At 40.6% G+C, this 26966-nt stretch overlaps 2 protein-coding genes across 5 annotated transcripts in view; one reads left to right on the top strand and one right to left on the bottom strand.

Moving 5' to 3' along the window:
- MTERF1 (mitochondrial transcription termination factor 1) overlaps positions 1–26966 on the top strand; it is a 567546-nt gene that overhangs the window by 479912 nt on the left and 60668 nt on the right. The window lies entirely within an intron of this gene.
- On the bottom strand, positions 17553–20246 carry FZD1 (frizzled class receptor 1). The gene has a single exon (XM_047751801.1). The coding sequence runs from the start codon at positions 19811–19813 to the stop codon at positions 17882–17884; it is 1932 nt and encodes a 643-aa protein (XP_047607757.1). The 5' UTR covers positions 19814–20246; the 3' UTR covers positions 17553–17881.

The following is a 26966-nucleotide window of genomic DNA, read 5'->3' as shown; positions in this document are numbered from 1 at the left end:
CTGAAATTCTGTGCTCATTCGGAATATTCTTGTCATGGAGATGTCTTGCAGAGTGCAATTTTTAAAAACAAAATTATACTGAGTTTTCACTAGAACACTCCTGTGGGACCTCCTTTGGGGCGTGAACGGCTTCTAATAAAATCTTGTAATGCTCCACAAATAAAATCCTCATGAATAGTGTCTAAACTGGCCCAAGTGACTCCGCATTCCAGCCTAGAGTGATGTAGACATTTCAGGGCAACCAATAAACTTTGAAATGAAACTTTAAATTCCAAGTTGAGGAGTTCCCATTGTGGCTCAATGGTAATGAACCCGACTATTATCCATGAGGATGCAGTTTGATCCCTGGTCTCGCTCAGTGGGTTAAGGATCCAGTGTTGCCAAGAGCTGTGGTGTAGGTCACAGATGCAGATCAGGTCTGGGTTGCTGTGGCTGTGGCCCAAGCCAGCAGCTGCAGCTCTGATTTGACCCCTAGCCTGGGAACTTCCATATGCTGCACGTACAGGCCTAAAAATAAATAAATAAATAAATTCCAAGTTGATGTTTTGTTTATCGATAAATTATTACAGTCCATATTTTAGGAGATTTTAGATTTTACTGAATGTAAGTCACTATTAGCTTATGGAAAATTAAAGGTGTGCTAACAGAGAAATAACTTGATCTGCTGGTCTTCCCTGCCTTACCTTCCCTGAAATAATGTCTCTCTGTTACTTTGAGAGAACATGCTCCTCTTTTTAGGTACTAATCCAGTGGTGGAACTACATGAAAGAACAGAGTATTTACACATATCATGTAATTGATCTAAAGTAGATTTGACTCAAACAATATTTTATCCAGGCAATGCGCTAAGTTATTGATATGTTGAGTAAAGCCTAGATATTGAGACCATAGACTGGTAAGAGAGAGACCATGATACAAACTAAGACTTGAGATGTGACAAGCTTTTTGATAATGAATGTACAGAATTAATAGGAGAGCACAGTCAGGATACATAAAAGGGACTTTAGGGGTCAGGGAGACATCAAGTAGAGGACATAGGTATTAAATGATGACATATTTTTCCAAAGCTAGCTAAGGCTTTGACAGAAGGTAGAGGGAGAGAGGAATGCGGTCTTGTAGACTTTTGAATTAGAAGAACAATACAAATTTCTCAATAAATAAATAGACACGCTGGATATTTTTTCCTTTGGCACTAAATACACAGTTATACTAAAAAGGCCAATGCACATATTTTGCATTATCCTCCCATACACAGATGACCTCAAACTGATTGACAGAGGGGATGTGACAGATGACAGTATTAAAACAGATTTTTCTTTTTGGTCTGGCAAGAGGAAGTTATCTTTTCCTGCAGGAAACAAGATTGCATTTATCAGGGATAAAAATAAAGGCTTACATTTTAGATTAGAAAGTGAAAGCTAAGGAAAACCTGGTTTCCATAGCAGATGGGCACTCTGCACCCTGATGGGCTAAAATCTGGAAATTTTTTTTTCTTTTTTTTTTTCATTCTGAGGGTCACTTCTAAAGACAGACAGTAACAAACCTACTTGCGTCCATGGGAGGTTGAGAAGTCAGGAGTGATCAACAAAGACAACCTGACACACCACCCTTCATTGAGTCCTTGCTTTGTGCCAGGCATCAAGGATATGAAAATGAAAACACTCCCCTCCTGTGAAACTCCCCCCACCCACCCACCTCTGTCCACTGGGGAAGGCTGACACATAAACAAAGCATGTTGCTGAGGTCGGTACAATGGCTGCCTGAAAAGTGCCATGGGAACACAGAGAAGGGAAAATTACTTCTGTCCAAGGGGATTAAGGACCTACCAAGAAATAATCATGTATGAGTTTGGCCTTGAAGACTGGACTTTGAATTTGCTCCTTGGTAAAGGAGGGCAGGGTAAAGAGAAGGAGTGTAGATAAGGACCTACCAAGCAGAGGGAAATCAGAGGCAGGTTTTTCCATCTGGAGTAATCAGTAGTGGGAAGGACTGCATCAAGATTAGCATGTCCTTGACACGGGAGAGCTCCTGCAGAGAATAGATAATGACTCCATGGTAGCCAGTAAAGGATACTATCTTGTTTTTAATTTATATGTGCTATGGATTTTACAGTTTGTCACTTCACTTTGGCTTCCAGGAAGTTCAGAGACAAAAAATTAACCCTCTTCTGGTGAGTGTACAAAACCTTATAATATGCCCATTGCATATTAAAAGTTATGTCACCTGTTTTTTACTCATCCAATACAGTAAGTTCTATTACTGGATAGTAATATTTTATATTTTTCTACATTTATGTTATGTATTTTGATAAACTATATATATATATATGTGAAAACTATATATATATGTGAAAATATATATATATATATGCATCCTTTTTTCAATAGAATTATCTATAAATAAATAGGTAAGCTATAAACTAATTCTAGGGTCACTTTCCTTTTTCAGTTTATTCAAAAATATGAAATCCATCATGAACTTCCTTTTTTTTTTAACTATTGAATCAATTTAAAAATACTAAAAGAAGCAAAGTACAAATCAAATCCACAGTAAGATACTATTTCATACTCATTAAAATGGCTATATGAGTTCCTGATGTGGTGCAGCGGGTTAATGATCCAGCTTGTCTCTGTGGAGCCAGCAGTTCTATCCTTGACCCAGAGCAATGGGTTAAAGATCCGGCATTGCCACAGCTGTGGCATAGGTCACAGATGCTACTCAGGTTCAATCCCTGGCCTGGGAACTTCCATATGATGTAGGTGCAGCCAAAAAAAGAAAAAAAAAGGCTGTAATAAAAAAGACAATATCAAGTGTTAGAGAGCATGTAGAGAAATTGAAACCATCATCCATTGTTGGTAGGGATGTAAAACAGTGAAGCCACTTTGGAAAAGAACTTAGTGCCTCCTCGAAACATTAAATGTAGAGTTACGATAACACAGTACCATTCTTTTAAAAAAATTTATTAAAGTATCATTGATTTATATTGTACTAATTTCTGCTGTATAGCAAAGTGACTCAGATATGTATGTGTGTGTGTATATATATATATATATATATATGTACACACATGCACACACACACATATATACATACACATTCTTTATATACATTCTGTTATATAGTCTTTTACATGATAGTCTATCCCAGAAGATTGGATATAGTTCCCTGTGCTTAGAGTAGGACATTGTTGTTTAAGTATAACTGTTTGCATCTACTAACCTCAAACTCCCAGCCCATCCCTCTCTCTCCTACCACCCACTTGGCAACCACATGTTTGTTCTCCTTATCCTTGAGTCCATTTCTGTTTTGTAGATAGATTCATTTGTGCCATATTTTAGATTCCACATATAAATGATATCAGTGATATCTGTCTTTCTCTTTCCGACCTTACTTGGTATGATAACCTTTAGTTGCATCCATGTTCCTGTGAGTGGCATTATTTTGTTCTTTTTTATGACTGCGTAGTATTCCATTGTACATATTTATTGCATCTTCTTAATCCGTTCATTTGTCAATGGACATTTAGGTTGTTTCCATGTTTTGGCTCTTGTGGACAGACCCACCACTGCTCTTAAAAGTATACAAGAGAACTGAAAATATAGATCCGCACAAAAGCTTATACACCAATGTTCACAGAACCATTATTTATAATAGACCAAAGTGGAAATGACCCAAGTATCCATTAACTTAATAGATAAGCAAAATATAGTATATTTATACAGTGGAATGTTATTCAGCCAAAATGAGTGAAGTACTGATACATGCTAAAAACATGCATGAACCCAGAAACCAATATGCCGAGTGGAAGAAGCCAGACACAAAAGCCACACTTATGATTCCATTTATATGAAATACCCAGAATAAGAAAATCTATACCAACAGAAAGTAGATTAGTAGCTGCCAGGGGAATGGGGGGTTGAGGGGAGAGGAATGAAGAGTATCTACTAATGGGTCAGAGTTTCTTTTTGACATGATAAAATATCCTGCAACTAGGTAGCTGTGAGGTTGTATAAGAAATATCAAGGAGTTCCCATTGTGGTGCAGCGGAAACAAATCCGACGAGTAACCATAAGGTTGCTGGTTCGATCCCTAGCCTTGCTCAGTGGGTCGGTGATCTGGCATTGCCATGAGCTGTGGTGTAGGTCTCACACAGAGGTGGCTCATATCCCACATTGCTGTAGCTGTGGTGTAGGCTGGCAGCTGTAGCTCTGATTGGACCCATAGCCTGGGAACCTCTATATGCTGTGGGTGTGGCCCTAAAAAAAAAAAAAAATCAAGAAGCACTGAACTTTACACTTTTTAAAAGGGTAAATTTTCTGGTGTGCGAATATTGAAAGACTTTGTCAGGGCAGGTGGAATGTGTAGGAGGTCAATTTTATTTTCCTGTCAGTCTTTAATTGATAATCATTTCAGCCATCTCTACTTACTTTAGGTACTTTGTTATAACTTCTTCTAAAAATCTCATAACAAAATTTGTTTTCTTTAGCCTTAAAAGGTATACAATTTGTTACTTGGAAAGGATGGCTGTTTAATAAATCTCTATTTCCTCCTCGTCATGGGCTGGCCCTTGAATTAATTATTAAGACTATGTATAGGTCATTAATTAGACCTAATAAATATTTATTTTTGAAATTTAATATCTACCTTTACTTATACCATCAAAAAATTTTAATAATAAAAACAATCAAAAATTGTTTTCCATAGTCTTTAGCTTGATACTAACATGGCATGCACTGTACCTGGAAAAGGTACTTTTTCCCAGTATGTTCCCATCACAAAGGAAGAAGCTGCTTGGAACTTTCCAAGCTCCAGTAAGTTCTGTGGAATAAAATTACTTCATTCTAAAAAGAAGTGACTGTCTTCTCCTCTGTGACTATGATTATTCCTTTCCTATGAAGCAAGTTCTTAACATGCTTAAGACAACATGAGTTTAGATATCTTAGGTTTGGGTTTTTTTTTGTTTTGTTTTGTTTTGTTTTTTATTTTGTTTTTATCTTGTAAAATCACTTGGGATATATTTTAGTCCTGCGTTACTCAGATTTCCCAGTTACCTGGATTAATTGATGTGAACAACAACAATGGTGCTTTGAAGCATCGGGTACAACAGTAGAAATAATCACATTTCTTAGTTAATGAATGTATTGTTCTTTCATAAGGCTTTGTTTATGGAAATAAATAGAGTATTACCTTGATTAGTGAATTCCCTGGGAAGGAAGGGCCTTCTAAGAAGTCAGCTGTGTTAAAAAAAAAAAAAAGAAAGAAAGAAAGAACCCTAAACAAACAAAATCAGAACAGATAGGAAGCTGAGTTGCTTCAGAGGCCTCCATGCTCAGCTTCTGCCAATGGCTGCCCCCCTAAAAGTGATGAAGGCCAGTCTGGGGGAACCAGGAGCCATTTGAAGTCCCTTTTCTGCCCTCCACCTGCTGCACTATCTCCCTTTCTGAGTCAGATGCCGAATGGAAACCAGAGAGAATCCATGTCTCCTTCTCCCCTACCTCGTGATCAGGGAAGTGACTAGACTCTGAAAGTCTTAACTAGTAGACTAACTCTAAGTGAACCTATAGCTATGGAATTAAAGCCCTATGCTTTTTTTAAAAAAATTAAAATTAAAAGAATTTTAGACCTAGGCAAACAACCCAGTGGCCTTGGATAGGGGCCTGTTAGGCACACCAGGTTGGCACCTGGCTCGTCCTAATTTAGACCTTTAGGGACAAAGACCAGCAGGATAGGTCAACTCTGTATTGAGAGCTCGAAAAGGCTAATTCTTGTAGTGTTCAGGCTCTGACTCCAGTGAAGTTTCCATAGTCTGTATAAAAGGAGCTTAGTAGAAAGGAGGAATGGCTAGGGATTTTTCTTGATGTTGTGTTTGCTAAACCCTCCTTACAAGCTTGAGAAACATCAGTTATCCGTATTAAAAATAGATGGAAAAGTTGGTGAAGCAAAGGGTAGTAGTACCGCTGGCACTGCTCCCTTTTGTGTAGGTTGTCACCAGGTCCATCCAAGATCCTGGCCACTCTCACTTGGTTCTGCCAGTGTGCCTTCTCTAAGCCATCTCTCTTCCTGGGCTGAGCGCTACTGGTTCTTTACTCACCTCCTTAACTTTACCTAACCCAGTGTTTAAAAAAAAAAAAAAATATACCTCAAGAACCACCAGCATCAGAATCACCAGAATGGAGCTTCCTGAACCCCTCCTTTGGCCAATAAAATCAGTCTCTTAAAATAAGTCCAGAAATCCTCACATTTAATAAGCTCCTTGAGTGATTCTTCTGTATACTCAATTAGAAGAATTCATAGTAATTCATTGCCACCTCTTATAAATTTTGCATATTTTGAAGATCATCTGGTTTTATTTTAGTTAGCATTGAATGAGGTTTCATTATAACTTGCCTTATCTGAGATCTTCAAACACACCCTATACTTCCTACATTAATTCAGCTTGGCTCTAATGAAGCTGTATATTATTAAAACATCTTTATTCATAGAACCATTACTGCATTCAAATGACCTCTGGTCTGTTACTGAATTTTCCCTAAAATTATCCCTACTTGGGGAAAAAAAACTATTGAAAGGATGAATGGAGTAAATTTTAAAAGAAGATAAATGATATTAAATGATTACTTTGTATATATTAACTCATTACTGATTTTTAGAAATTCTTTGTATCTCTATATAACCCCTGCAAGTTCAGATGCTTGCAAATAATGCATATTTGGGGATAGCTATGATCATCTGAAAGCCATCTTAAATAAGTTGCTGGAAAAGGCATATTTTCAGACATTCATATGCATATAGGAGGAAAATAAGTACTTTTATCTGTAAGAATCTAGATAGAAAAAAAGTTGGTTTCTAGTTTAGACTAAAAATTACATTTTAGAGAACATTTTTAAGGATGCGTTTGTAATGCTAGAAAAATTTCTTCTCCAAAAATGTCAACATAACATTTTAAACTAGGGCAAGTGTATTCATTACCTGAATTTGTATAAAATGCAACTCAGGGAATTGAGGTTTTTCTTTTTTAACAAAATTTTTAAATTAAAGATCATGAGAAAAAAATTTCCTCTATGAACATGATGGTAAATTCGTAAAGAATTAAAACTTATAGTCACAGCTAGAAATATAGATTGGGAGTTCCCATCGTGGCTCAGTGGTTAACGAATCCGACTAGGAACCATGAGGTTGCGGGTTCGGTCCCTGCCCTTGCTCAGTGGGTTGATGATCTGGCGTTGCAGTGAGCTGTGGTGTAGGTGGCAGATGAGGCTTGGATCCCGCGTTGCTGTGGCTCTGGCGTGGGCTGGTGGCTACAGCTCCGATTCAACTCCTAGCCTGGGAACCTCCATGTTCTGTGGGAGCGGCCCAAGAAATAGCAAAAAGACAAAAAAAAAAATATATATATATATATATATAGATTGAATTAATCAGAGATAAGGTAAACTATGTAAACTATTTCTCTCATCCAGACCTTCACCAAAGGGCAAAAGTACAATCATTTGACAGACGTGCTTCTGATGAAAACCGTAGATTGATATCACCTGTAATAAAAAATGGTAGGATTATATATGTTCACTTGTGAAAAGATGTTTGACACTAGTCAATCACTGTTTCTTTCTGACCTATTTCTGGGACAGACAGAAACATGAATCTAGAGGGAAGTGTATTGAAAAGACATATAGGGTAACAAAAAGGAGAGTGTATGTAGCAAGAAAGAAGAAAAATGACATCTGGAATATAAAGAAACTCTGTAGAGTTAGAAGATTAGGATTGATGTGCAGGCTACTTAACAGAAAATGAGGTGAAGGGAGAGGGTAAATCAGTGAGGAATTGACCATTGACAGAAGCATACTTTGAGAGAACAGAAAAAATTCAGGAAGTCAATTTCTAAAAAATATTATTGTCAAGAATGAGAATGTGATGGGAATACTTCTTTAGAAAAGGATCCCCTAGCTATTTCCAATGGCTAAACATAGATGTGGCAGGTAGAATAACTGTCTCCCCAAAATGTCCACCTGCTAATACTTGGAGCCTTGTGTCGCATTGATCTAGTCATATGTGTCTTTACAAGCAGGGGACCATTCCCAGCTGGAGAGAAGCAGACAATGAGAGAAACAATCTGATCCTGTGTTTTTAGTTTGAAGATGAGGAAAGGGTACCAAGAGACATAGGGGTGACCTCTAGAAGCTGGAAAAGACAAGAAAACTTATTCTCCCTTAGAGCCTACTGAAGGAAACACAGCTGTGCAAGACCTTGAATTTAGCCCAATGAGACATACTCTGACCTACAGAATTGTAAAACAGTAAATTTGTGTTTTTCAAGTTTGTGATAATTTGTTATAGCAGCCAAAGAAAACTGATACACTAGACCATGAAGGTCAGCAAGGAACCAGAATGGCTAGCTGCGCTTTCTACATGAGGAATAATGAAATGACCATTGAACTGTTTTGATGTGAGCTCTAGCTTCAAGCATCAAAATACATTCAGTATTTTTTCCAATAGTTTCAAAGAAACATTTAAATAACTACAATTAAGTGAACTCCCTTTGGCAATTTAGTCAACAAGGACAAACAAAGGACTCCTGCCATTCTTCGGTTAGTTATCAATCTATTAGAGGAGATTACTTATAAAAAGAAATTATTATTCTCTTCCAGGTCATTTAGAGTGGCCTTGAAGAACTGCTACCATATTACCCAAGTGTACAACCTATCACTTAGGTCAGAATTGTTAGCAGCCATGAAGAAATTGAATCTGAAACAGTATGTCCCAAAGTGGGCATGGATGCATAGAACTGCACTTATGCTTTAAGAACAATATCACTAGTTGATTAATATACAGAGCATTATTTGTGTCATTTAACCTTAAGGTAACCCATTAACTTAATCTTTTATCTGAATGAATCTTGTAAAACATGCTTAGCCTGAAAAGAGGATGCATGAACAATATGGCATTAGTTTGCATTATGCCTTTTCAATTTTCATGAGTGATAATTGTGAGTTGTAGAAAGAAGTAGGGAAGGGGAGGGAATTATAGGAGAGAAGAGCAAGAAGGAGAGGGATGGGAGAGAATAATAGGTAGAAGAGGAAGAGAGAAAAGAAATATACAGCAGGGACAAGAAGACTAAGATCTGTAGATGACTCTCTTGTGCTAAGAATACTGTTATATACTTTATTCTTTAATTTTCCCAACACCCATATGAACTAGTAAAAAGTTGTTATTATTACCATTTCAGAAAAGTGGATCTGAAGCTAAGAGCTAGTTGGGATTCAAACCATGTCTAGCAAGTTCCAAAATTCTTTCCAAGATGACATTCAACTTCTTTGTGTCCAAATCCCTATTATCTTGAAATTGAGTTTGGTTTTTTTGTTTGTTTTGTGTGTGTGTGTGTGTGTGTGTGTGTGTGTGTGTTTTGTTTTTTGTTTTTTGTTTTTTTGAATAGGAGGGAAAGGAAAGAAGGTTATATTTCTAATCCAGGGTTACGGCCCTATTCGAGAACTGTTTCTATTCAACTACCACTCTACTGACTCCCATGAGAGCTGTCTCCAAGGAAGACTAGCTGACTTTGGATTTCATTATATATCTTTCCTTTTTACCTCTTCCAGTGCCAAATGACTCCAACCTATCTGCCTTTAGGACACAAAGCACTCCTGCCCCATGCTGCTTCTCACATCCCCCCAGCATCAACGAACAAATGGCCAAACAGTTCCTGAGGCACCTGTGCCACTCTGTGAGGGTTCTCAGTCCAGAGTGTCTGCCCATGAATTGTCCCATTTGGACCTAGAACATTTTCTTAGCTCTCCTATCCCTCTGACCTTAAAACACTCCTGTAGCAGAATCCTTGCCCCAGACCAGCCTTTTCAGACAAGACCCTTCTTTCTCCTAGTGAGGACCCAACCCCACTCAAATAGTGCACTAGCTGCATTGCCCATTGAGTTTGTACTAAATTTAACCAGAGTCTTGTACAAAATGGGGGAAAAAAACCTGTGTGTGTCCCAGAGAACTCAAGGGTAGTGAAAAAAAACGAGGATAGTGGCCAGGGAAACTGCAGAAAAGCCCCCAGTCACCTTGGGTCCCTTCAGTAACTGAAACACCCTTTTCCAAAAGTGGGGGAGGGAAGTAGTCAAAGCTCAGAAAAAGCTTTCATGAAGTTTTAGTTTCCTCCTTGATTAGCTTAATGTGAGAAATAAAACTCCTCACATTTGCATAGCGCTTCACTGTTTATAAAGGTGTTTTCATGTCTATTATTTCATTAGTGTTTCCATTTGAGTCATGAAATCCTGTGGATCAGATTCACCAAAAGTACCTTAACAGGCTTAGCCCAGTCGAGACTAAGCCCAGGTTTTCTGCCTCCTGGGCCAGAGTTCTTCCTTTATACTGTAACACTTCCAATAATGCAGGGAAATGTGTTAAAAAAAAAAAAAAGGAAATGTGAACTATTGAAGTATAATAGCAGAATACTAACACTTTTAAGAGATTTTTCAATAAACTGTTATTTACATTAGATTTTTTCCCACTGAAATTATGATATTATGTGTCCTTGTCTAGATTTAAATAATAGAAGCAGACTTATTTTATTGACTGTAATGGGCTGACTTTTCCCCTTCAAAACACATATGTTAAAACCCTAACCCCCAGTGTGTGGGAATTTGGAGCCAGGGTCCCATACTGATGACCTGATCTGCTGGCATCTGGATCTTGGACTTCCCAGACCCCAGAATTATGAGAAATAAATAAAAGTGTTGTTTAAATCACCCAGTCCATGGTGGCAAAGACATTGACTATTGTACAGTATCATCAGGCTATTCATCAATGGAAAACAAAATTTGCAGGTCAAAAGTAAAGCCCATGCTATAGGCACCAAGTAAATCCATATTTTTCTCAACCCTGCTTTATAAATTTAATGTCTCATTATTTAAAAATGTGTCTTCACAATTTTAAGTATTCCTCTAGAGCAGTGTTTCTCAACTTTGGCCCTTCGAATAGGGTACTTCTTTGTTGTCCAGAGCTGTCCTGTGCATTGTAAAATGTTTAGCACCCTCCCTGGTCTCTACTGACTAGATGCACATAGTAACCCCACTCTCCAGTCATGACAATCAAAAATGTGTCCAGACATTGTCAAATGACTCCTGGGGGCTAAAACTGCCCTCTGTTCAGAATCAAAGCTTTAGAGTCTAATGTGTAGGTACCTCCTGAAATAATTACATTATCTGCACGTGTTTTTTTATTTCTCAGTATCAAGTTTAATTAAAAAACAGTAGTGAGAATACTGTTCCTTTTCAACAACAAAGGCAGTAAAACTTTATGTGCATTTACAAGAAGATTAACAAGAATGAATGGATAAAGAGGATGACAAGAAGAATGAACTCAATATAAAAAGGGGTAGACCAATTCTAATTGAAGTGCCTTGCAAATAGAAATATGAATGCCATGGATTAGCCTGGTCTACACCCTCCATTCTACAATTCCCCAAAATCACTGTAGAATTTTAGATTTATCTACTTTTTTCCTTCCTATAGATATGACAACTAGTTTGGGGGAAAGTATGGGGTGGGGGCTAAACCTACTTATCTCTGAGAAAAAATATGGCAATTGAATTACGTGTTGATGGCAGTTCTCTTGTGGCACAATAGGTTAGGGATTCAGCACTGTCACTGCAGTGGCTTGGGTTGATCCTGTGGTGCGGGTTCAATCCCTGGCCCAGGGACTTTCCACATGCCATGGGTATGGCCACACACACACACACAAAAAATTGTATTGATGTATAGCCCTTGGGGGTAATTGCTGCTAGAGACTGTTATCTCATTACAGTGGACTATACTGATAGGAAAATAAAATAAACATACTCAAAAACCTAGCAGGTCCTTACAATCCAATCATCTTTAATATCTTTTTAAAAAAGCCATTTCATCCCAAGGGAATACTTTGAGAGTCTTTTATAAAAAAGAACACAGAATGGCCAAGATATCAGTGTTGTTTCTTCCATGATACCTTGGTATTCCACTCAGCTTCTGTTGAGTGGTGCTCACCATCAAGATCAGTTACAAAGGGCTGCTATTAACTGACTTTTCGTCTGGTAACAAACCAGGCTAAAACTACAGAGGAAGCCTTTTAATGCTGGGCCAGTGACCACCACAGAAGCTTTTACTCTATCTTGGAAGCACAATTTAATCCATGGAATAGAGTGATCCATCATCCCAGTTTGCCAAGGACTTCCCTGGTTTTACCACTGGAAATTTCATATCCCAAGACACCCCTCAGTCCTGGACAAAACGAAATAGTGCATTACCCTGTCTGAGTTGAGATTTTGACAGAATATTTATTTAACTTTTAAAAAGTGTTTTCCAGGAGTTGGAAAGATAAGGTCAAGAATAGTCTCAAAAACTGTTTTTTTTTTTCTTTACAAGAAAAAAAAAAATCCTTGTAATGATCAGGTGGCACTTGGCATTTGGAATATACATTGAACCAGCCTGTATGACTTCCAGATATTTGCTGCTGCGTTTCCAAGGGCAAGAGAACAATCTGTCTCAGAGCGCTTCATTTAAGCAAGGACACGCTGCCAACTTGAAAGGAAATAAAGGCCACACTTTGTCTATGGGGGGATCCTGCAGTTATTCCCCTGCAAATTTAATTCAAACAGGTATCGAGATCTGAAACATGGAGATATCCACAAATTAGAGGATACTTGGATTTTAAAAAGGAAAGAAGAGAAATCCAGGCCACAAAGAACTATCTCAAAGCAGCAATAGTGGTTCCTTTTCATGTTAATCACAGAAGTCCTGTGAACATGTTTTCAAAGTCTACACTGTAAACGAAATTTCTTGAGATCTTCTTCATACTAAATGTGCATATTACAAATTTTAAAAGTGAAAAATTGTCTTCAAGCAAGTCAGCTGTATTCTAAAAATAGCATGCGTGTGTAAAATGGGCAAATCAATGCTATTCTAATACTATGCTTTCAGAATTATTAATTATACAAACATGCCATTCAACTAGCATATTAATGATTCCTTTAGCAAATGTGGCATTATTTTATCACTAGAAAATATACCTTTTTAGAATACCATCATCTTAAAATAAAAAGACTTGTTTAGAGAAATCACTACTGGAAAATGTTATTTTTTCAAACAATTTTAAGATCTGCTAGACTTATAAAACTGATGATAACCTTCAGAATAGTTGTTATATGTTCATTGGAGGATGTACTTAGAGACCATACTTGATCCCATCCATAACATGAGAAAGATTTCTGTGAGAAATCCTTTTACTTGACTCACTACTAGGGTCCCAAACCAACTTATAAACAAACATTCCCAGGGGAAGTGTTTAAATAATAACAGGGACTTGATTCTGTAATGGAGTAGAGACACTTGTCACCACAGATAGTGATTAAACTTAATTGGTCTAGAGTCTTTTTATTAACCAGGTTACAAACAAGTGGTTTTGTCACTGTAATTGTTATGGTTTAACACATCTATTGTCAAAAGATATGACCAAAGAGAATAAAAATATTTAATCTCTAAAAGTTTAAGGGAATTCTGAGTCATGAAGGTCAGGTACCATTTCTCAAATTCTAGGGGCTCTTGGTTCTGCTAACAGTTTGAAATATAGATATAAATCTTAGGAATCACCAAAATAAACTTTACCTTGTTTGACACTTCCCTTGTAAGACCCCATTTCAAATGTAAGGGTCTTAAAATGAAAGCCTTGAATTTAAGGTTGTGTTGCAATTCCTTTTTAGCAATGTAACTGGAGAACTCTTAGATGTAGTCCATGTCTTATTTTGGCTCCTACAGGTTAATCCTGCAAGAATTTGCTATTAGTATATTCCGTGAAGGACTTAATGACAATATTACTAGTGTCCACCTTAAGACATATGTAATGATCAGATTTTGCTTATCTCTCAGGCCCCAGTTGCAGAGTACATTATAATCAGAAATGTATCAAGGATATCCAGGGTCATAATACTGGCTTCAATTAATTTCATGTACATTACATAAAAATCTGGCTTATAGCCAAGAGATGTATTAGAAAGCAATAAAAGTAAGAGTAGCTGAAGCTGAAGGCAAACACACATACTGAAAGGACGTCATCTTTAAAAAAAAAAAAAATACACACCAAGATGGAAACATGGTATCAGGGAAAATGATCTGAAGCCACCCAAGTCCTGAAATGGTTTGTAGTTTAGCCAAAAAAAATTTTTTTAATTGGCCACCAACTCTTCACTGTGGTCTCCCTTCCTGGTCCAGTGTTGGACTTTGGGAATGATGCTGTAACTACAGCGGAAGGAAGGCTTCAGTGCTCCGTGGAGACAAAAGAACCAGGACTGTAAACTCTGGCTAACAAGTGACTGCCCCAGACAAACTGAAAAATCCTGTCCAGCTGTTTTGCATATGTTTGACACTGGCTGGCTTTGAAATTAAAAATATGACTTTCTGCCCCCCACAAAGTTTAAGTAAAAAATGGCCCTTTTAAAAAAGAGCATCAGAAAGCATTCATACTGTGTATACATTTACTACAAAAGCTGAATCAAGCACACCATGAGCGGGGAAATTGACTCCAATTGATGGCTGGTTTAAAAAAATAAAATAGGCAAACCAAATAATCTGAAAATAGGGTTTGTCATGGAAACAGCATATTAATGGGACCATATTCCCAATAGCTTTATGTTTTTTCAGGCAAGTCTTATTTTGCTACCAATAATGAATGAAACAAAAAGAATACACTAGCTTACTATATGCTACACAATTTAAAATAAGTTGTTTTTTAAAAACGAAGCCTGGTGGTGACTTAAAAAATCTTTTAAAACTACTTAATCCAGCATTATATAAGCTTTTTGCATCAAATTTATAGTTATATCACTGTAAGGACACCGACAATAAGAATGCTTTATATGTATTCTTTGGCTAGAGACTAATAATCTAAAATTTATTTTTCTGGAAATTATCTGTTGAATTATCAGTGAGAAGAAGTGTTAATTTGGCCTAAGAATTGCTATTTTTTATGTGTTTATATAATAAAACCTTAGATATCTACTATATAAGATTAATGGAACAAAGAAAAAACATAAAATTGCACCTTACTAATTAAAATTGAATGCTGTATTTTCAATTAGATTTAATTTTTTCATTTGCCTTAAAATAATTAATGATGATGACTTATAAGACAATTGCCTTATAAGCATGAAAGTAACTCTATTGTGTTAAAGGTCTTCTTTTTAGCCCCTTGTCATTTTATCACAAAAGGTTTTCATGGGAAAATTTAATAAACATATTTTCAGTCTATAAAGGAATAAGAGACTAGTTTTCCAAAGGATTTCCATCTAAAATGAGGTTTTCCATTTTCCTTTTATAACCTTATTTCTATACGGTAAAATATATACATAAACTTTTTTCTCTACTGTATAAAAATTAGTGTATATACTTATGTATATTATATATATGTATATATATATACACATTTATATAAATTCTGACTAAGAGTAGACCAACTAGATAATTCCCTGGGGAAACTTCCTTGAATAATATAAAAATGGGTCTTCAAAAGCAAACAACAAAACAGCCTTATACACTCAACTGCTGCTTAAAATGCTTATAAATAACCTTTTATTGATTGCCTACTTCTGGTTTTGGAATAGCCAAGATTAGGGCAAGTATAAGATAATACCTTATAAAAATTGTGACAAAGATGATGGCTGATGATTTAAAAATAAACCTCCATATTATAAAAGTCATGTAAATTTACCCCTTAAAAGAAAAAAAAAAAGCTTAGTAAAATTAGAGTTCTCTTTTTAATAATCTTCTTTGAGTAAAGATGTAATTTGCAAACTTCTATTTTATATTGTTACTGTCATGGAAGCAGATCTTTTCTGGGGAACTTCACAACATTAATTACAACAATGCCAAGTTGGTTAATTCTTTGGAAGGACTGGTCTGAAGGTTTAAAGAGAGACTTTTTCATCGAATTCCTGAATCTATACACTGTAGGAATGTCTACAGACACTATAAAATGCAAAGGTAGTTCATAGTGCACAGTTCCAGCTCTATTATTTTCAGGCACAAAAACCATATAATTTTGTACAAAACTTTGATTTTTTTATTCACGAAATTAAAAATATGGTATTTTATATATATAAACTTCTATTCCTCTATAAATATAGATGATTTATGTGATAGTGAACAGAATAAATGCATACCAAATTCAAAGACCACTGTCATTTTAGAGTATGACAGACAGATAAATTTAGGTCCTAAGTACCGGCATTTGGATAAACTCTTAAAGTTTAAAACAATACAATCAGGAGGATTGCTTTTCTCCTCTTTTTCACAGAGAACTAAAGTGAATATTTTAAAATGGCTTTGAAAGATTTGCATTTGACACATTTCTGTAAATCCAAAAAGGAGCACACAGGATTTAGTGCAGTAGACCTTCACACATTCTCCCTTTAGCATGCATGCCCATATTTTGTTTATTTTAGGAGCTAATCCCATCAATTATTCCACCTCCTTTATCTCCTGGAATCTTACCAAGTTATTATTAGGGATGAGGATTGTTTCTCATCAGAATGTGTTGTTGAATCATAATCATAGTAATATGTTGAAAGTGTACAACTTTTACAATTTAAAGTTTCTGATATATGTCTAATTATTATTTCATTTAAAATAAGAAAGTAGCACTTCATATTGAGGAAGTCCATTACACTGAAATCTCCTTCAAGTTTTCATATTCAGTTTGCCATTCTGCTGTCCTGTTAAGGAAAGCAAAGATCAACTCCTTAACAAAGCTTTCCAGGTGACCTGACGTTTCCATTTTACAGACGGGTAAAATCAAAAGGCAGCCTATCTCAATCCTAGAGGCAGGTTGCCAGGCATCCGTATGCAATTAGAACTAACATTTTATAACCCCCATCTTCAGTCTCTCCCAACCCACACAAAGCTTCATGCCTCTTCCCAAATCTCAGTAACCACATCTTTCCATGATGCTGGCCAAACCCATACCGGGTTTTAGACGCTGGAGAATGAAATGAGCTCATCCACCAAAAAGCAGATTTAAAAAAATTTGGCACTAGTTACCCACTCACCCTCTAACCAACTTAGATGGAAGAAGGGAGTTCTGGGTGTTGGAGGCCAGAGCCAGGGAGGCTGCCACTGCCAGCGCCCACATCCGTGGGCCTCCTTGAAGCTAGGTTCCGGACAGTGAAAATTTCAGCTTTGAATAGTCAAAGGGACGGGCCTTTGCAATCTGGCCTGGACAAGGGCATGCTTGGGGTGGGTGGGAGCCTACCCTCCAGTTTCCAAGCTTTGTGGAGTTTAGTACCTAGAAAGGGGAAAGGAGGGAGCGGAAAGAGGAGCAAGGAAGTGGCCTGGCAACGCAGCCCCAGACGCCCCCCACCCAGCAGGGAGGAGCTTGGGGCAGCAGCTGAAGCACCAGGCCTCCCGCCCCGGTTTCCTCTCTGCAGTACTCTAAAGAGCGCAAGACGAAAAAGCCTCAAATGGTTAAACCGCCCTAAATAATTAAAATTTAAACTTAAAAAAACAGGAAAGTAAAAGAAAAACACGTGAACAGTCGTCATTTAAATACAAATATACTTACAAAAATCTTACACAGGCTATTTACAATCATAAAAGCGTACAGTCCTGGTACCGGCTGTGAGAGCAAGAGAGGTCTGTCCAGTCCCCTGGCTGGCAGCTGGCTGGGAACCTCCAGTCCATTTGCCCCCAAGAAAGAAACCGTTTCAGGAGCCTTGTTAAAAGGAGCCTGGGAAAGCTCAAGGCTAATGAAGAAGCCTCGAGCAGCCAGACTTGGCCAAGACTCCACCCGGCAGCTTTCGCGGGTGTCTGGGACCAGGCCTAGGGCTGGGAAAAGGCTGAGCCCACACCCTCCACTCCCTCCCCGTCTCAGACGGTGGTCTCCCCCTGTTTGCTGTTGGTAAGCCTAGTGTAGAACTTCCTCCAGGAGTTGAGGGTCTTGCCCGACCAGATCCAGAAGCCTGACGTGATACCCACGATCAGCGTCATAAGGTACTTGATCATGAAGACTGTAAAGTCAGGGCTCATGGGCGGGTGCGGCGGGGCGCCTCCACCCGCCTGGAGGTGGGGGCAGGGGATGGCATAGCTCTTGCAGCTCTGGGCCACCCAGCTGCGTTCCCACTGGTCCCGGAAGGCCTGCTCATAGAAGTAGCAGGCGATGACAATAGTAGCTGGCACCGTGTAAAGTACGCTGAAGACACCGATGCGCACCATAAGCTTCTCCAGCTTCTCTGTCTTGGTGCCATCATGCTTCATGATGGTGCGAATACGGAAGAGGGACACGAAGCCGGCCAGTAGGAAAGACGTGCCGATGAACAGGTACACGAAGAGTGGCGCCAGCACGAAGCCCCGCAGCGCGTCCACGTTGTTGAGCCCCACGAAGCACACCCCGCTCAGCACATCGCCGTCCACCTGGCCCAGCGCCAGGATGGTGATGGTTTTGATGGCCGGCACAGCCCAGGCGGCCAGGTGAAAGTACTGCGAGTTAGCCTCGATGGCTTCGTGGCCCCACTTCATGCCGGCTGCCAGGAACCAGGTGAGCGACAAGATCACCCACCAGATGGAGCTGGCCATGCTGAAGAAGTAGAGCATCATGAAGAGGATGGTGCAGCCCTCCTTCTTGGTGCCCTGCGCCACTGTACGCGCCCCGTCCTCGGAGAACTTGTCGTTACACACCACCCGGTCCTCCAGCAGGAAGCCGGCGATGTAGGCCACGGCTACTGCAGTGTAGCAGCCCGACAGGAAGATGATGGGCCGCTCTGGGTAGCTGAAGCGCCGCATGTCCACCAGGTACGTGAGCACGGTGAAAAGGGTGGAGGCGCAGCACAGCACTGACCAGATGCCGATCCAGGTGCGCGAGAAGCGCAGCTCTTCTGGCCCAAAGTACATAAGCCCGTACACCTTGGTCGGCTCGCAGGGTGCGCCGCAGTCCTTCTCCCCCAGGAAGTGGTAGTTGAGGTAGGAGGGCACCTTGAGGGCGCGAGGGCACGAAAACTTGCCTCGCTCCGACGCGCCGGCGCCCCCCGGGAAGCCGCCACTCCGGTGCCCTCCGCCGCCGTGTTGGGGGTTGCTGGTCCAGAACTCAGGCAGTAGCGAGGGCGTAGGAGTGCCCTTGTCCGAAGTGTTCTGGCCCACGCACAGCTCGCCGGCGCCGTGCACCGGGAACTTCTCGCACTTGAGCGTGTCAGGCCACTGGAAACCGAACTTGTTCATAAGCGCTTCGCAGCCCTGGCGCGCGCGCTCGCACAGGGAGCGGCAAGGCGGCAGAGCTTGCTCCAGCACAGTGCACACGGGCGCGTACATGGAGCACAGGAAGAACTTAAGCTCTGCAGAGCACTGCACCTTCACCAGCGGGTAGAACTGGTGCACCTCGAGGCCCGCATCCTCCTGATTCGTGTGGCCCAGCAGGTTGGGCATGATGGTTTGGTTGTACGCGATGTCCGTGCACAGCGGAATGGAGATGGGCTGGCAGTAGCCGTGGTCCGGTATAGAGATGCCCCTCTCGCCGTTGTACTGCTGCCCGCTCTGTTGCTGCTGAGGCGGCGGGGGCTGCTGCCCCGGCCCGGGCCCCTGGCCGGCTGCCTGCGCTCGGACCCCCAGCAGCAGCGGAGCCTCCAGCAGCCAAAGCAGTAGGAGCAGCCGGAGCGCCAAGCGTCCGGAGTCAGCCGGGGGGAGGCGGAGGCTGCCCGCGTACCCGCTCCCCTCTGCCCCCGGTCCCGTACGGAGCGCCGCGGAACAAAGTTCCCAGCTCGCGCCGCCGGGGGCGGCCGGGGACTTCTTAGGCGCCTCCTCCTCAGCCATACTTTCTCGGCTCCTTTCTTGGCGCCGCTCGGCTGGGGCTGGCGGTGGCGCGGAGGGCGGCTGCTCCCTCTGCGGCTGGGGCGATCTCCTCCCCTCCGGTGCCCTCCGTCGAGCCCGAGCTGCGCTCGGCCCTCTCCGCCGGCTCCCGCTCTGCGTCCCGCAGCCGCCGCCGCCGCGGAAACTTGCGATTCATGAAGCGCGGGCAGTGGGGAGAGCCCTGGTGGCTCGGGCGCGAAGGGGTCGCGTCCCGCCTTCCTGGCCCTCGGCTAGCTGGCTCCCGGCTGGCGGCGCCGCGCTAGTGGCGGCGGCCGGGCAGAGCGCGCAACTCTCGGCAGCCCAGCGGCCTCGGCTCCCCCCAGCGCCTCCGCCTCCTTCTCCGCCGCCGCCGCCTGACCATTTGTGTCAATCCCTCAACTCGCTCGCTCTCCTCTCCCTCGCGCGCCCTCGGACCGGTTTCCAGGCGCCCCGCAGTCTGTCTTTCACCGGGAGGGAGGAGCCTTGAAACCGACGCGGAACTGGAGGCTCAGGGACCGTCGCCCAATCGCTGCTCTGCCTTCCCGGCGCAAAGGGTGCCTGCCGCCAGATTCCCAGAGCGAAAGTCCGCGGCTGGCGGGAGGAGGAGGAGGCGGGAGGAGAAGGAAGTAGTAGTGGTGGCAGAGGCACCGCTCGGGCACAAAGAGTGGGGTTTGCTGTGAAGCGAGACAGGCTTGGTTGCTTTTGCTTTCGCGGAAGAAAGGGCGAAGACAAGTAGGAGAATGGTCCCATGTGCTGCTGGAGATAAAGAAAAGGAGTCGATGGACCTCGGGAGTTAGCTTTTCTTTTATACGTTTTCGTATTTAAAAATCCTGCTCTTAACGCTGGTTACAAACAGCAAGCCAAGAGCTTCGATCAGAATAGATGCCTTTAACTTAAGGAACGCGCGGCTTCCTTTGAGTTTTTATCTGTCGAGGTTTTGTTGAAATTCTTTCTGTAATAAATCCTAGAGCCCTCCGCCCCGGCTTGGCGGGCTTGGGACGCGCCATTTCCCCCAAGGAGAAGTTCTCGGGATCGCTGTCAAATGAAGAAAAACAACCACCACCAAACACAAACTTTGATGGAATTTTAAAAGTAAAGCCAGATACACCATACGCTACTGTTATCCGTTCTGTAGTCAAACTCCTTTTTCTCCTCTTTATCAATCCAGAAACAGAAGCAAAGGGAAACGACCCATAGAATATTTAGAGAGAAAAACTTGAGAACCCGAGGTCCTCTCTGCTTGAGACCCCAGAGGTGGTTGGGGCCGAGTTGCACTTGCAAGTAGCCTAGGCCCTTCCTGGGTTACTAAGACCCTTCCAAAGCAGGGGCGCCCATGACTCTGGGGGAAATCCTGGGAGGGTCAGACTTTGGCCAGTTGGGTGCCACAGGCAGGGCTGCAGACTGATCTTTCACTCAGACGCAGAACTGCACTCGTTTTCCGTGTAAGATTTTTAATGTAATGGTTTGGCTAGTGACTCAGTTTTATCAATAAAATGCCACCGTATAATTAATTCTAAGTAGCATTTGTTGGCTTACAATTAGACTCACTCGGCTACTGGCTACTTTTCTAGTTATTATCTGTCATTTGTTTATCCGTTCATTTGTTAAGTGAATACTTACCAAGCTCCTACTATGCTATAAGCACTACTGGATAGTAAAATACAAAGATGAGCAGGACCTGGCTTAGCCTTACAGGAAGGCACAGGGCAATGGAGCACAGAAATGTAGATCGGTTATCTTAGTGTCCATCCCAAAGCTAAAGGAGCACAGGAAAGCGGCCAGACAGTGGAAAGGGGTGGGGAGGGTTCTGAAGAAGTGGGTGGTAAGTGCTCTGCAGTGCTTAAATTGCGGAGAGGGGAGGGAGTGGGTGTGGCCGAGATATTATGGGATAGGCAGGAGGAAGTTTTAGTCCACACTGCAAAGTTTAGACTAAATTTTATAGACAATAGGGAGCCCTTGAGGGTCACTTTTCCCCACATAAGCAGGAGGTGGCTTCAGAATGACTGGGAAGGAGGCAACCTGGGACACAGTGTCAGTGGGAAGCATAAACCTCAGTCTGGACATAAAGGTCACTACTTAAGATGAGTGTTACTTGTACACCGTGCATTTCATCACCATGCGTGTTAGCGTCTCTAAAGAATATGCAGCCATATCTTTATCTGGTAAAACAAAATGGCATCCATTTGTCTCAGATACATATGTCATCATTTTCCAATATTCATGGGTGTAGTAAGTTCATAAAATTCGTATTTGTTTTAAAGCATTTTGGGATTCTTAGCATTTTTGTACCAGAAAATGCAACAGATACTAAATGTTTAATGGGCATCATATGTGAGAGTGGGTGGGGGGAGGCAAAATTCATGAAAGATTTTGATACTGAAAAGGAAGTTAGGAAACATAGGGTAGAGGTCCTTTGAGCACATAAAGTTCATATCTGTTGATTTTTATCCTCTGGCATCTTGGCCCAGTCTTCCAGGGACACTTTTTTCTCTAGCCTCCCACCTTTGATGCTGTTTTGTGGATAGCATCCCATGCTATGCAATTTTACCAAGCCATTTTCCTTCTGACACTCTGCTCTTGTAAAGACTTCTCTGTCTTGGGCTCCTTTCTCACAAGGTCATACTTGGTGACTGGGCTTGATGAAAAGTTAATTTATTCTAATGTATTAATTACCCAGAAGCATCCCATACTTTAAGTCATCCACCATCACCATCACTCCAATTCTTCCTCTTCTCCCCCAAGGGGGTAGGGCACAAGGAGTTTTGTCAGAACACGATTCTGTTCCCCAAAGTAAGGGACACGGTCCTGATTCAAAAGTTGTTCTTTTGAAATTCTTGAGTTTGTTTTATCTTCCACCAAACAGTGAAGTTTACTAAGAAGGAGGCCTAGAAGTGCAATCAGAGTTAAAAAGAGAGAAAAAAAAGTCAGAGTTCCCGTTGTGGCTCAGTGGTAAGGACCCTGACTAGGATCCATGAGGGTGTGGGTTCAATCCCTGCCTTTGTTCAGTGGCTTGAGGATCGGGCGTTGCCATGAGCTGTGGTGTAGGTCACAGACAGATGCAGCTTGGATCCTGCATTGCTGTGGCTGTGGCATAGGCCAGCAGCTGTAGCTCCTATTCAGCTCCTAGCCTGGGAACTTCCATATGCCACGGGTGTGGCCCTAAAAAAAAAAGACAAAATTAAAAAGAAAAAAAAGTCATTTTTATCAGATTGTGGAATTGGAAGGAACCTAAAATATCACCTGGGCAACTGGTTCATTTTCTCCAGTTTATAGTTAAGAATACTAGCCCCCACCCCTAAAAAAATTTTTTTAAATAAGAAATAAAATATTTTAAAAAAGAATACTAGCCCAGACATCTTAAAGGAAGAGCTACAGGTTAAATGGCTTTGTTTGGCTTGAATTTTGTTAGATACTTATTTTAACCCTTTCTAATTTCTTTTGAGTAGCTATCATTCTTTTTATTTTTTTTTAAATCAGTTTTCTGTAGAAGTTCTCTTTCAGTGGATTGTGTAAAAAAAAATCATTTCCTGAGAGTTGTCTTCCAGTGTTAAAAAAAAAAGCACACCTCAATCATCTATTTCTTTTTTTATACCGATACAATATTTGATTTCTCAATGCTATGCGATACAGAAGAAGTTGTTAAAATAAGGAATAGTTCAGAGCTGTAATTGGTAATAATTAGTGGTATGGAAAGTCCTTTGGGGAGGTGATGAAGGCAGTGTATAACAGAATGTTAGAAGGGAAATATAGGTACCATATTTTTACTCTTACCTAAAATCTATTATTTTCTCCAGATTTGAGACGCACAGGTAAAATTACTGAGAGGTATGAATTATGAACTTGCTAAGAATAATAAGTATTACAATTAGGTAAAACCTGTAAACATAACTCAATTCTTCCTTGGTACTGCTTCCTCAGGTGTCAGACTCAGTCAGTCTTCTTATATCAAAGATCGTGTCTTATCAGGCCTTTCCCTAATCTTCTGCACTTTCTCCAGACTGCTTATGCCAGGTTGACTGTGGATAATTACCAGTTCCAATTACTTATAGTTGGGCGCACATGGACACACCAGTAGTTAGAAGAATGCTCCCAGTGCAACCTGGCAGACTTTTGAGTTTTTGGATGAGTCATTTTGTTGCTGGCTGGTGGGTGGCAGGCTTGAATTGTCTTTGTCGAATAACAGAGATTATAATAGAGGTTAAGACCTTAGTTTTGAGCACCTACTGTATGTATTCGGCATTGTTTTTCTTAGTTTACACTATATAAACTTAAAATTGACTACTTTTTAAGGTAGGTAGTAATTATTACCTTCTTTTAATAGATGGAGAATCTAAGGCTCAAAGCAGGTGGGTACTGTGTCCAAGGTCCCATAGCCAAGAAGTGTCAGAGTAGGCCTCAAGTGTGACCCAAGTCCACGGATTTCCATTGAGTGGCATTATGTGAACATGTCGTCTTCTAAACATTATAGAAGATGTGGTTTCTGGGTAGAGAATGTGATGGTTCCTCAGTGTTCAGTAATAGTCTTCTATACCAGGATCTAGATGTTTCAGTGCTGGGACTCACTGAAGAGTTGTGTCAGCATTTTCCAAATTTTTTCTCTGAAATACAGTTTCTTTTATTTTTATTTTTATTTATTTATTTATTTATTTTGCTATTTTAGGGCTTTACTTCCCAGGCTGGGGGATGAATCGGAGCTGTTGCTGCTGGCCTATACCACAGCCACAGCAATTCAAGATCTATGACGAGTCTACAACCTGTTCCACAGAGCACAGCAATGCTGGATTCTTAACCCACTGAGTTAGGCCAGGGATTGAACCCAAATCCTTATGGATCCTATTCGGGTTCATTAACTGCTGAGCCATGAAGGGAACTCCTGAAATACAGCTTCTTATCCAAAGATGTTCTGTGAAAAAAAAAATTGTTCAGGAGTATATCCATGAGGATATGGGTTCGATCCCTGGCCTCCTTCAGTGGGTTAAGGATCGAGAGCTGTGGTGTAAGTCCCAGATGCAGCTTTGATCCTGAGTTGTTGTGGCTGTGGCTGTAGCTCCCATTGGACCCCAAGCCTGGGAACTTCCATATGCTGCAGGTACAACCCTAAAAAGACAAAAATATAAAAAGGAAAAAATTTGTTCAAATATTTTTGGGAAAAGGCCCCACTCTGTGTATGTCCTTAATGGAGATTCATGTTAGCCTAGCAAAAATCTCTGTGCAGTCCTGAGGTAAGGAGCCCTTTTAAAACTCTGTCATACCTGGTATTTCCCACTTTGAGGATACATGCGCTTGCGCACACAAGACAGCTTAACACTCATGCTTTACATAATACAGCTTGAGGAATGTTGGATTGAACCTAAGATATTTATAAAACAGCTTTATAAGTTTTAACTCTCAGCTCTGTATCACTTTTGTATTTTAAGAGTGGAAAGTGAGAACTTGGCTTCCTATGGTTTGAGTTCCTGAATTATCTTTGAATTCCTAGTGGAGGTTTATTGATTAGTTTGGGAGCTGATAGTGATAAAGCCTGGGCTATTCTGTTCCCGCTTTCCTGAGAGGAATCCCCTAAAGGTCTACTATATTGTCTTTTGAAGTGCTTTAGCAACTATCTCTATCTCTCTATTTTTGAATTTGAATTTCCAACCCAAGATGTATGGCATAAGCTAATTTTTTCTTTTTCTTTTTTCTCTTTTTTTTGGCCATACCCAAAGCACACAGAAGTTCCCAAGGATCAAATCTGAGCTGCAGCTGCAACCTACACCACAGCTGAGGCAATGTGGGATCCTGAACCCACTGTGCCAGACCAGGGATCGAACTCACGCCTCTGCAGTGACCCAAGCCACTGCAGTTGTATTCTTAACCCACTTTGTCACAGTGGGAACTCCCATAAGCTAATTCTTAAATTCCAAAACATCTGTATTCTTTTGAAAAATTTCTAAAACTAAATGTCTTTTCTTTCTTAATTTTTTTCTTCATTCTTACACAGATCTGTTCTTGAGATTGGGGAGGTGGTTCTTGCATTCATTTATACACAGAACTTCAGTTTATAGACTATCTTTGAAAGGTCTGTTTTTTGAAAACATATATTGCTTTCCTTAAAACAATTTATCAAAGGGCACTGTCAGTTTGACAGTCTCGTATTTTATATTATAGGCACTTATAGCCAACCCATATTGGGATCCTTAACTAACTAATCTGCGAGTCAGCCTTAATTTGTTAGAATTTACATTTTAAACATGGTTAAGACTCAAAGATTTACTATAGATCAGTCTATTCAGTAGGCCTGGGTATGAATCACACATTGCTTATACACAGATCACCCAAAACACATTTAAAAAATAGAAATATGAAAGAAAAAGAAAATGACCGTCACTGAATTATCATTGACAAGATCTGATAGTGATTACCCCAAGTTTTCTTATAGTTCAAAGATTAAACTAGAAAAGATTTTGCTAAATATATTTCTTAAATCTCAAGTTAAAATACAAAGAACTATCTCATGACTCTGCTTTAATTAGTTCTGTGGTCATTATGCAATGGGACATATAGTATACTACCCAGGAAAACTTTTGCAAAACATACAGGTATTTGTGTTGAATTTAAAATGTAAAATGTAGTCCTTCTGTGAGGCCCTGAGAAAGAAATATAGATGATCCCTTGTAAATCAAAACCTTATGTTTCTTTAAAGAGGCCTCTCTGATTGGCTTAGATGTGGGGAGCAGTGTTTGGAATCGTTTTGGTGCAGAAAGACATTTTTAAGAGAACAAGTAAAATGTGTGCCTGTGTAAGTGAGCATGCCTGCTCTCTCTTCTGGATGACTTGATGTTTTCTGCATGAATGGGGGAAATAATCTCATACATCCTTTAAAATCATAGTCTAATCAACTTGTTTTCTGTTTATTTCTTGCTTGCTTTGACCTGAAATCCTCTGGCTGAAAATAACATGTAAATAAATCAATGATTTCTAAAGTATTAGTAAAAATTCTTCTGAAAATAACATCTTTGTGGAGTTCTCACTGTGGTACAGTGGGTTAAGAATCCAACTACAGCAGCTTAGGTGGCTGTGGAGGCACAAGTTCCATCCTCAGCCCAGCACGGTGGGTTAAAGGATCTGGGTTGCCACAGCTGCCAGATTCAATCCCTGG

This window comes from Phacochoerus africanus, chromosome 11, assembly GCF_016906955.1.
Source record: "Phacochoerus africanus isolate WHEZ1 chromosome 11, ROS_Pafr_v1, whole genome shotgun sequence".
Lineage (NCBI taxonomy): Eukaryota > Metazoa > Chordata > Mammalia > Artiodactyla > Suidae > Phacochoerus > Phacochoerus africanus.
This window is presented reverse-complemented; position numbering and strand designations above follow the sequence as displayed.

Coding starts and splice junctions, on each gene's coding strand:
- FZD1 (XM_047751801.1), bottom strand. CDS start 19,813: ATGGCTGAGGAGGAGGCGCCTAAGAAGTCCCCGGCCGCCCCCGGCGGC.